Genomic DNA, 12,388 nt, shown 5'->3' with positions numbered 1-12,388 from the left:
AAACATTTCCATTTTGTTGCAAAGTTGATATTATTTAAAATTAAAGAATATAAATGTTTTTGCATACACATATTATTTAAAATTTGGCAAGAGCCTTAACTTGTTAATGAGAGGCTTAATTTAAAGCATAAATTTTAAGCAATTTCTTTTAAAATATGTTAGAAACGCTAATATTATGATAACTGGAATTAAGATTAGTAAAATTATGATAAGTAAATTTTAATTCCAAAATATAAATTTAAAAGAAGTTACTGAAAAGTTGGTAGAAATTTATTTAGATTATTTTTATGTACATGTATTAAAAAATTTAAAAGTGTGATAAATATTTAAAAAATAAATAATTATTTCAAATTTCTTGCATTACTTCAAAATATAATGAAAGGGTGGGTGAGGGATTAAAACGATGGCTGTTAAGTTTCACAATCAGGCTAATGTATGGTGTTTTCTTGATTGGTAATTCAGCATGACTTGTAGGAATACATATTGATATATTTATCCTTTCGCCACTAATGGGCCATATATGTCCAACCAATAGTTAAAGCCCTTGTCAAAGAGTTAACAGGAGGGGGGAAAGAAAGAAAAGGAAAAGAAACACTTAGCTTATCCGTGAAAGTGAAATATAACTGTCTTGTAAACAATGCTCTCAGCATTAACAGATTGGGGGATTAAATTATGGTGATTTAAGAATCAATCAATCAATTAAATTTATGTGATAAAAGCTTAAATATTGTTTTATTTATTATGAATTTAAATGCAGATATTAATTAAGAAAGAATGATATTAAAGACATTGCAGTGAAAAGATATTAAATGGAATAATTGTCAAGTAATATTTTAGAAGTTTTTGAAAAAATTTTTGTATCTTTCTTGTTTATAAATTTTATTTTATCTTCTACAAGAATGCTGGAATTTTGATACATTGGAAAATAAAGTTATAGGTGCCAAAATGTGTTCTACATTTCATTATTAGTCAAGAAAGTTTGTGACTTTTTTTCATTAAATAGTAGCCATGCTGTTAATCTTCTGTATTGATTTTTTGAAATATTAGTAGTTTTGTGCACTGGACAATCAAATATTTTTAAAATATTGATGGCAAAGTAGTCAATAGCTTTTTATTCTCCTGATTAGTATTAACACAGTTCTGAAACTTATGTTTGTGCTACATACTTTTATTCTTCATAATTGATTCATGTAGTTAACACATAGAACCAATTTTTTTTTTCCCTGCAAATTTTTTGTATAAGTTATTTTTATTCAATTTTTGTAGAAAATGAAACACTCCATAAAATATCCATTTTTCTTTTCTTGTTAATAAGAGTATGAATGATGTACAATATTCATTTAAAAAATTTATATATAATTTTTAGTAAATGGATTTAAAATTTTTGATTTTGCATACTGTTTGATATTTTGAACTTCTTAACTTTAAAAATCACTTGAGTGAAATATTTATTTGTATGTCACAACAAACTGTTAATTCACAATATTTGATTTGAATTAATCTTTATATTTTCAGATATTTCAAAATTATTTTTTTGTTAACTTCTGAATAAATTAATCGAATTTGAAGCATTATTAATAGTGTTCTTGCAAAAGAAGATATTTGTAATTTTTTATGTGTATATATTGTATTATGTGTGGAATTTTTAGAATATATTTTGTAGTTAGAAAACTAAATTGAAGGTTTATTTTATAATATGATTGATTTTCAAACTTATGACTAATTGGTTTTGATGTGATCATTTAAATTTTTATTGAATATGCCTATTTTTCATTTATGCATATTAGAGAAATAGGCAGCCTTCAGAAATGATGTGCAAAATATTGAATTTCTCTGTAAAGGATTCCTTTGATAAATAAACAATAGTTCAAGGGACCAATATTTGTACAAGTTATCTAAAGCTTTATTCAGTTCACTTCTTTTATTAGGGTTTTTCCTTCATATGTTAGTTTTAACATTTTTTGTCGTAAATAAACTATTTTTTCCTAAAAACAATTGATTTGTGAATATGATCAAATTATTATTATTATTTGAATAATTCATTTTATCAAAGTATTTTTTTTCTTTTGTCATCGCCTTTCTTATAATTGTTATGTTAAAAGCTGTATTTTTATATTTATGTACTTTGAAATATATTACATGGGATTTTATTTGGGAAAACAATTTTTGTTGAATCGGTTTTTGACAGGCTAAAATTTTGATTAATATTTTGAAGATTTATTTAATATAATTTATTTGCTCTGTGTTAGCAAATTCAGAGCGAGAAAGTAATAATTAATGTTATTTTCTCTGCTTAAAGAAAATTCATTATTAGTTATCTAAGTCAAAAACATTTTACTGAAGCTGTCTGCAGTTAATACATAATAAAAGCTGCCTATAAATCTAATCAATGTATTTATTAGCATTTTCATGTTTGAAAGTACCTCATGGTACATGCTTCATATGTAAAACTTATGTGTTCAGGAAACATTTATTTTTGAAAGGCTCTTCTAACATTTTAGTGGTTATCATTGTAAATTCCTCACAATTTGTAGTCTTAATATTTTTCATGGATCATATGTATAACCATGTTATGTTGAAAATTATTTATTCTCTGGATGCAGCTATTAAGAAATATGTATTTTGTAGCTTTGGTTTAAACATTTGCAGTTTGATGCATTAGTTCTGTATTCATAAAAAAAAAAATTAAGCAATAAATCATTTTCTTGTGCCCTTTCATTTTTTTGAAAAAAATATTGTTTTGTTTTTTATTTTTTTATTTACAGAAATTTTCAGATATAATCATAATTTCAAAATTGAAACAAAAGGTTTTTTTTTTTTTTTTTTTTTTTTTTTTTTTTTTAAATTTAACATTAACTAGTAATGCTTTTAATTTGAAAATATTTTACACTCATAGAAGAAGTTAATTTTGTCATTTATTCTTTGAAATTATTTAAAGATTAATTAATTCATTTCTAGGGCTTTTTAAATGTTTTTCTCCTCATCTTATTATATTAAAATTGTTGTTTTACTTTTTATTTTAAAAATGAAATGTTAAAAATCAGGTTATCAGCCCTAAATATCAATGCTCCAGTTGTCAGAAATGGTTATATTTTTTACATGTACATATCTATATCAGGGAGCTGTTTATACTTTCTAGTGCACATAATTCTGACAGTTATAAAAATTCAAATGTCTATCAAAAAAAGAGAAAGAAATTAGTGCAAACAGATTTTTAAATAACTATGTACTTTTTATTTTCATTATAGATACCATATGTAGAGTGGAAATATAAAAATAACCTACTAATTTTTTCAGTAAATAAATGTTGCTTTTAATTCATTTAATTTTACATGCAATATGCAAATCCATTAAGAATGCAATGTAGCTTTCATTTCTACATTTTTATTCTTCAAGTGGAAACAGAGTTCCTCTTGATTTCTTTCGTGTGTTCTCAGTGTGATTTGAGTGTGTTCTCAAATAAGTCTCTTTTTGTATAAGAAAAACCTCTGTGGAAGTACTGAACTTTAAAACTTCTCTTCCTTAAAGCGCTGGAGAATCTGGGATATTAGCAGAGATTTCAACAATTCTTCACTGCATTTTTTATTCATGAGTGCAAAATTAGATTATGAATAAATAAAAATTATTCATAAGCTAAAAAAATTGTAATCTAATGACATTTTACTTAAATTACAATAAAAGATTTGTAATGCAATTTAGTTGGGGACTTTAGTTATTAAATGTTGAAAAAAAAAATCTGTATTAAATCGCTCTCAAAATTTGTTACATTCGGTATTTAGAAGTGTTTACATTATGCCATCATTGTTCACCCTGTTAGTTCACAAATATGCAGAGACAGAACAATATGGAGTAGTTCCAAGTTATCAGAAATAATTGCCCTATAAATTAAACATATGCTCTTTTTGCATTCAAGTGGAATGACAATATTGGATTAATGCAAAGTTCCTTTATTCTGCACAATCTTATTTTGGATTATTATTCATACTTTAAAAAGAAATTTAGAGTAAAGCATGCAGAACTTCAAAAAACACAACTTCTTAAAGAATATTAATAATTGGATTCATATTTAAAAATATCAGTACACATTCAGATGAATGTATTTATAGAATAAATTATATTTCATCTTTGGAGTTGCTGTATATATTGGAACAGAAATTCTACTTTTCCAAATAAAGATTTGAATATGAATCGAAATAGATTGCATGTGATTTGAGCAGATGATACATTTGTCTGTTGTCATTCCAATAAATCAGTACTAAAATAAAAGTACAAGGTAAAAATTTTAGGATTTACCTGAAAGAAAAATAAGGATGTCTTATTTTTAAGTAACTTTTATAATAGTTATGAATAGTGTTCTATTATGTATATTTTTTAATTATGCTGCAAAAATTTTTATTTTACATTACAGGGAAAGTAATTTCTAACATGTTTATTTTAATTTTAAAGTACACATTTATTTAATTACTCAGATGCAATTATGTGATTTTATTAACATAGAAAAAAGTACATTGAAAGTAAATGAAAGATTTAATTTATTAAATCTGAATAAACTACTTATCGCATACAATACATGTTTATTAACCAAGATATGTTTATCAAGTTATTCAAAATTAATATGCAATTGATACAAATATGCATCGTTACTTAATAGAGGATAAATATGCATCTAATGATTTTTTTTTTTGCTTGATTTGCCTCTAATTAAAAATATTTTAACTCCGAAGGGGTAGTTAAAAATCTTATATTGATTCACATTCTTTGCAGAATATCTCATTTGAATCTAAAAAGTACTTTGTACCACTAGCATTAACAAATTTGATATTTACATTATTTTATTAAAATTCCAAATTTTGCCATGAACAAATAAAACTATCTTTTTTTTTATTTCTACATGTGCTTCTCATTCTTATTTTGTGACTATTAAAACAATAACAACCAGAAGCATCAAAGTAAGTATTATGCATAATTTTAAATTTAAATATAGAATTGTTTAATTTGCAATAAATATTGAAATAATGTAAATTAATAAAATGTATATATGAAAAATCAATCATGTATAAAAGTTATAGTAAAAAATAAAATAACATTTTGTGTGGAATTTTAACATAAAGAAATAATAGTAATAATTTGCAGTGACAAATATTTCTATGCAATTACACTTTTTATAATAAATTAATAAACTGGAGTTTATTTAAGTTGTAATCATATTTGAGTCTGTAAATAATAGCAGTGTAGAAGTCTTTCGTAATGGTTTTTTTTTCTTTCTGATTACCGAGCTTGAGAGAAATTGTAACAAAAATTATTTTATACAAAAAGGCTGACAAAATTGTAATATTATTTTAAATTGGATTTATATTTACTTATCATTAAAAATGTCGTGCTTAAGTTTGCATTTTAAGGCCGAAGCAATATTTTTGATGAAAAACTGATATAAAATGTTTTTCCGCCTAAAAATTTTATTCCAGTGGAAAGATATATTATTATCATTAGCTTGAATACGAAATTCATCGTATCCTCTCTGCAAGTCTTCAAGTTTCTTTTGCTTTTTAATAGGATACTTATTCCCAAAGTTGAGAAAAACTTATTTTGTTAACAAAATTAAATATTTTCACTTGTTTATAATATAGAGTTAGTGAACAAATGTGATTTATTTAAAATCTATAAATGTAACATTTAATTCCTTAACCGCTGTATCCGTGCGTCATATGGGCACCGAGTTATCACTTCTCAAACTTGAGTTGTAAAATAAATTAATTCATTCAAGTACGCTATAGTTTGGTACAAGAATTCGATATAATTAATCCACTAGTATCAAGTCCTTTCTAGGGATTCTTAATTGTATCAATAAAACAGCGCAACTTCGAAGCAGAAAGCGTCGTCTAATTAAAAAAAGGAAGACTACCCCAACAAAAAACATTTAAGCTGCAAAAAATGATTACAAATAATGATAAACTTTTTCCAGATAGTACATTTTGTTGAATCGCATTGCTTTGGTTTTCATTTCTTTCTTATGCATACTATACTTTCCCAATGGAGGAGCGTAATATTTTGGGATGAAGAGCTTCTGGTATGTTGACTGGCACTCTTCCTCTCAATGAACACAAAAATGGTGGCGTTTCCCTCCGGGCTCATCGCCGTATGAGAGTTCGGCATGTATGCTGCCCACAACAAGAGGGACTATAATCTGTGAACTGCATTATACTATTTGTCACAGCGGCTTGGTCATTCAGTTCAACAAAATCGCTAAAGTCTACGAGGGTTTTTTTTCTTCTTTTTATTTATGTGTTCTATACTTCCATCGGGAAGGAGTAGGAATACGAATATGCGGATGAAATGTTCCCATATCAGTAAGCAAGCTTTCACTTTCCTGATGGATCATGTTACGAGATCGAATTACCTTCATTCTAATTGTGAAACGCATCACCTACAGGAGGATTGGGATCTTGATGGTGAATATGACTGCTCAGTCGTGGTCCTTAGATCTCCAATTTGAGTTCCTATCTGCCAATCTGACGGTCATTCAAATCACCCCGGATGCTTATAGAAAAAGGGGTGGTGGTGTTCTGTTATGATGGTCAAGGGTCTTCAACCTGACTAGAATTTTGCTTTTTCTGAAACAGTATGCAAGACTTTAAAACATGCTTTTGTCAGATTTTAGCTGCAAAGAAAAAGGAGAAGGACACCGTGTTTAAAAATTGATTTAATCGAAAATTCATCGTAGTGTAAAGCAATTATTAAACATCAAGCTCTTTCCGTAAGTGCTTGGAAAGAGATACTAGCCATGGAGTAATCATCATCACTACTGTTTGTCTACCTCAAGAATAGCTCCCGCCAATATGTCTACGATAGTCTGTTGTCGTGGAAACAAGACCTGCTCTATTTTCAATAGGGGATTTAAAAAGAAAGGCATCCATGTTGGCTTACTGATCGCCTTGATGACGTATTGGCGATTTTTTTTAATTGGTTTATAAAGAGTGATTTTTTTTTAAATATATTAATTATATAATAATATTTAAACTTTTAGACATAAAAATGAAATATTAATGAATATGCAATAAAGATGAAAATTATTACAATAAAGTAATTATTTAACTTTTTAATAATTGTTTAATTTTTTCATAACTATCAATAATTATCAAGGTCTTTAGATTATAAATACAATGACAGAACTTCTTTGATTATTAAACTTTCAGCATGTATTTTCCAACAATTTCTAAGGCAAAACAGTTTTAAAAGTAAAATAAAATAAAATACCGTCTAAATTTCGAAAATAATGTTCATTCAAGCATTTCAAAATCCTCTAAATCACTCTCACAAGTTTCGGTTTCTTCTGAATCAGAATCATCATTGGTATCAATTTGAAATGATAGTTCGTCCACTAAATCTTCTAACAGTCCATCTTTCTCCCAATAATTATTTTCAAGCTTTTCTACGTGTTTGCAATGTGCTGCCCATTCTGCCGAAGTAACTTCAGTGATAGCTGTTTGAAGAAGAGATTTCAGATTGTCCAAACTTAAATCGCCAGTAACATTTCGTTCCTTTATTATTCTTTTTACAGAGGACCACACAAATTCGATTGCGTTCAAGTCGCAATGATAAGGGGGTAGTCGGATAACTTCATGTCCTTCTTTCTCTATTAAATTATCAATTTTATAGACAATTTTCTTTGGACGATTACTGTCTATAAGAGAGAACAGTCCCGCTTTTCGCATTTTTTGATCGCAGGGTATTCCGTTGTTTTTCAACCAGTCTATCATAACTTTTTTTGTAGAATACTTCGTTGGAGTGGGGTTTTCGACAGTCGTATGATACGGTGCATTATCCATGCATACGACACTGTTTGGTTGCAAATTTGGAAGAAGTTTTTCCAACACCTATTTTTTAAAGTTTTCATAGTTCATTTGCCCGTGATAGTCGCCGCTTTTTGTTGATGCTTTATATACTAGTAAAGCACCCGTAAGGATACCCGTTGATGACACAGCATGAACAACCATAAGTCTATTTTTCGAATTAACATTTGCTGTAACTCCCAAAACTGTGCCATCTTGCCAACATTTCTTAAATGTCAAATTGCTGTCTACCCAAGTTTCATCAATATAGACAATCGGTCGTCCAGCTTTCCTGTGACATCTCATTTCTCTCAAATATCTGTGTCTCCAAAAAACAATATCTGGTCTTTCCATGAGTACTTTTCTATTATTCGCGCACTTCTTCCATCGGAAATTCATTGAATGTAAGACTTTGCACAATGTGTCTTTTTGCCACGAAAATCCAATTTTTTCTTTCAACACGGGTAGTAATTTTCTGAGGGATGGTACTTTCCTTTCTTTTATGTAAAAGTCTTGAATTGTTTGCCGTATAACACACTTGTCAAAGTCGTCTATTTCACAGTTTCGCTCACTAGGTCTTTTACGGTGTTTACCGGGTGATTTTAAAACTGTCGATGAGCCGGATGATGAAACTTCCTTTCTTATTTTTTTTATTGTAGCTTCAGAAATTCCAGTTGCTTGAGAAGCCCTTTTCAGAGCTTGTGGGAGTGGAATTAACGCAGATTTCGATGAAGCTTCATTGGAACAAAATTCCGCAACATTATATACAATTTTACGTGCCTGCGATTTCAAAATTTCACCCTTCCTTAACTTAAAGGCCATCTTGCAAGTTTAGCAAATTAGCAAAATCAATTAAACCAGTAAGGAATAAATAATTTAAAAGCAAAAGCAAAATAAACAGAAGGATAAGATAACGCGTGCAACTCTTTTAAATCCGAGAAGACGAATGACGTGATGTAACCTTTAATTCCGCCAATTCCCTACACGCTTAATCCCCATTAGAAATGAACTAGTCTTGTTACTACAGCGACCGCCACTAGACAGACTTCTTGGCGGGAGCTATTCTTGTGATCGACAGAAAGTAGTCATATCTTCAAAATTAGGAGACCTATTCCAAAATATAGTTGCCGTGATGCTTCAAAATGGGATGTTAATATAGCTAAGTTACACGAAGGGTTCTAATTAATGCTCCGTTTACGGTCTAAAGAAAGTAATTTTCTTAAATGCTGCCAACTGAAATCTCTGTTTTGAATCCGCTGATAATGATGCCCAGCATGCAGACCTTCATCATTTGTGCCACACGGTTGGTTTTTTCTATACTAGTAAAATGCATCGTGTATTCATGTAAAATAAGTTTTTAGTTTAATTTATAAATGAGCAAGAAAGTGAGGCTCCAGTTTGAGTTATACAAGTTGATTTCCTCAGGTTTTTGCTTTATATTTTCTTTTGTCTTGGCACATATTTGTAGAATGCTAAAGGCAGATACTCATGATCGAAAGCCAGCATCTGAGTACATATTTAAAATAGTCAGGAAAACCAAAGAACCATTTCCCAAAATTGATTTGATTTCTCCGATTTTTGTTCTCCGATTGCAACTCCTAGATATATACCATCAGTGGCCGCTTATTTCCTGTCAGCCCCTGTTTTTGAGAAAAACTTTTAACACTGGTTCATTTAATATTCTGTATGAGGGACGACAATAAATTTTCTTAACCTTACCACTGTACCCATTTCGCCTGTTTTTATTTCACATGCAATTTCTTGATCCCTAGATACGTCATGAGTGGTCGTATGTCCTCAACCACTCTCCAGTTTCTGGAGAAATCTCAAAACTTTATTTCACTGTTTAGTCTCACTATATTCACGGTGTAGAGAAAATTCACGACTGAATCTTCCAGTCTTAACTACTGTATCGATTTCGACAGTTTTTATTACATATGATCTTCAAGATATATTATCAATAATTGTCTGCTTCTTACTATCCCGAAGTTACGAATAAAACTGGCAATAATAGTTTCCTAAAAAATAAAACTTGCAGATACAATAACCTTAACAGTTACTCTAATTTTATTGGTCAATTAAGTTCACCAATTTATAGATGTTGCTAACTACAGAATGTTCTATTTATTGTGCAAAAGTGGTTTTGATTAGTATTTTCTTGTTGTGATAGCATGTAATTCATTAAAGATAGTTAACGTGACTGAATTGATGTCATCTCGCAAGTCCGGTAAAGTTTCATAAAAATTCGAATTACTTTTTCATTATTTATATTAATTTTTTTCAACAAAAGAAATATGCAAATTTTCCATATCATCTTTCAGAATTAATTCTTTTTTCCTTCCATATTAAATAAAACATTTTTACAGGCGTGGCATCCATTTTTGCGATAACAGAATTCACGTATCTTATATTAACTGATAGAATCAGAGTCAATTGAAGATCACTCGCTTTTCATTAATCATGTTTGTAGAATGGAGTGGATATTTAAAAAGACTTTTTTTTTCTTTGCATGCTCTAGCAAGATGAAATCTCAGCCAAGCCTTTTCGCCGAAAACGTGATGGTCTTTGTTTTGCTTTTATTCTTGTTTTTTCATGGCCAAGGTCAGCATTTTTTTTCCTTGTGAAGAATGTTTATTGTTCGGCAAATGTTTTGAATACAAGTTTCTGTGACATTTCGGTGATATGCACCGGAGCGGAAAAATAAAATATGAAAGAATAACATATTTTGCGGCAGAGATAACTCATTAAAAAACGAAAAACTGAGTTACATTAAATTTCTATTTATAAATAATATTTTAATTTTTTTTGTTTTAAAGTAATAAAAATTAAATAGATTTTTCATTAATTGTACGGTTACACATGATGTTACTACACTTTAAGGCCATTTTCTTGATATTTGGCACTTTTTTCTCTTGCAAATTACTAAATAGGTTTTCAAAAATTAAATTAATATAAATTGATTTTATTATCTCCTTGTGGATAATTATAAATTCTAATCATAGATATCTTCGTTGTTTTTCTGATTTTTTTTAATGCGGTTTGATTTACCATTCATTTTAACGAACAGTTAATCAAATTGCAATAAATGCAAAGACACATTTTTTATTCTTTCGCTTAACAGTAATTTTTACTTTCTCGTATATGTAATATAGAGAAAATATAGCAATCGTCAAAAAATTCGAGATTTTGACTCTCCACGTTTTAGACCTCATTGAGTTCGAAAAACACGTTTCTAGAAAATCTCCATCTGTCTATCTTTGACAAAGGTAACTTGAAAACGTTTTGAGCGAGACGATGGACATTTGGTATGCGGTTTTTACACCAAATTTTCAGATTTCTATCAAATTTTGAGTAAATTATGTTCAAATGAAATCCTAAAAATATGTCTGTCCGGTTGTTTGAATATAATTTAACACTGTAAATACAAAACGAAGACAGCTAGATAGGTAAAATTTGCTGCACAGATTTAACATCTAGAGTAGTTACCTGTCAAACTTTGAGCCAAATCCAACTACGGATTGACTGTCTGTCGGTCTGTACTTTCTAAAACATGTAAGCGCGATAGTTCAAAAACGCAGTGACTTAAATATATGAAATTTGATATGGAATTTTGTGACTACAAGTGCAAATTTTTGTTTCAGTCGGTTGTTAAAAACGTGTCTAAAATGCAAATTAAAATATTTGCATACTGATAAGGGTTAATCGCTCAATAACTTCCCAAGGATGGCACAATAGATTCAGTAAAAATGCTAAATTCGGACCAAAAGTTAATATTTTGTAACTTTTGTGCGCCATGTAAGGTGTTTTCTAGAACGACAAGATTGTCAGAGAAAGTTTTGCGGAGACTACTTCCACTGGTTTTTCCCTTTAATGGTAAATTTAACTTAATTAATAATCCTGAAAAAGTGAAAGCTCCTTTATGATTGATATTTAAAATCAGGACATTTTATAGGCATGCTCAATTCATTTTTCATATAGAATGTGCCAGTTGAATTGACAGCATTTGCATAAACTAAAACAGTTACATCCCATGTTACCACAGTAACAATAAATGATTGTAGTCCACAGTTTGATCTAGAGCAGAAAATCTAAAGCCAAAATTACCATGTACTAATTCACTACTCCTTATAACTGCAAGTAGATAAAGAAAGTTTTTCGTAGTGATGCAGTTCTATCTGTTTTGAGTTAGATTTGAAGTCAGATTCTTGATAAAAACTAATAACAATTAACAACAATACTCTGGTCAAACATGATAGAAGATGAAGAATATATAGTTTATCATGTTATTTCAATTTTTAAACGTAAATAATTAGATTAATAAACGAAAATACTCTAAAATAAGCAAGATAGTTACTTTTACTTTTCATTGACTAATGTTCTTTTGATTTCTTCGTTTTTGCTTAGTTAATATACATTGCTTGACTTTTATATTATTAAAAATGCAATACACCAAAATATTCATGCATTTGAATTATTATAAAACTTTGTCTCATAATTGCCAATTTTATAACTTTTTTTTTTCCAAATATAATTCTGAATTTTGAATAGAAGTTGATATT

The 12,388-nt window shown here is 28.7% G+C and overlaps 2 protein-coding genes across 2 annotated transcripts; both read right to left on the bottom strand.

The window, feature by feature from the left end:
- Positions 1-7,277: 7,277 nt before the first annotated feature.
- On the bottom strand, positions 7,278-7,826 carry LOC129966199 (uncharacterized). Its single transcript, XM_056080610.1, has one exon. The coding sequence runs from the start codon at positions 7,824-7,826 to the stop codon at positions 7,278-7,280; it is 549 nt and encodes a 182-aa protein (XP_055936585.1).
- A 48-nt stretch (positions 7,827-7,874) lies between these two features.
- LOC129966198 (uncharacterized) lies at positions 7,875-8,651 on the bottom strand. The gene has a single exon (XM_056080609.1). The coding sequence runs from the start codon at positions 8,649-8,651 to the stop codon at positions 7,875-7,877; it is 777 nt and encodes a 258-aa protein (XP_055936584.1).
- Positions 8,652-12,388: the final 3,737 nt, after the last annotated feature.

Source organism: Argiope bruennichi, chromosome 4, assembly GCF_947563725.1.
Source record: "Argiope bruennichi chromosome 4, qqArgBrue1.1, whole genome shotgun sequence".
Lineage (NCBI taxonomy): Eukaryota > Metazoa > Arthropoda > Arachnida > Araneae > Araneidae > Argiope > Argiope bruennichi.
Note: the sequence above shows the minus strand (reverse complement) of the source record. Positions and strands in the feature narration are given on the sequence as shown.

Excerpts from the sequence above, each read along its gene's own strand:
- LOC129966198 (XM_056080609.1), bottom strand. The coding sequence starts at position 8,651 with ATGGCCTTTAAGTTAAGGAAGGGTGAAATTTTGAAATCGCAGGCACGT.
- LOC129966199 (XM_056080610.1), bottom strand. The coding sequence starts at position 7,826 with ATGGATAATGCACCGTATCATACGACTGTCGAAAACCCCACTCCAACG.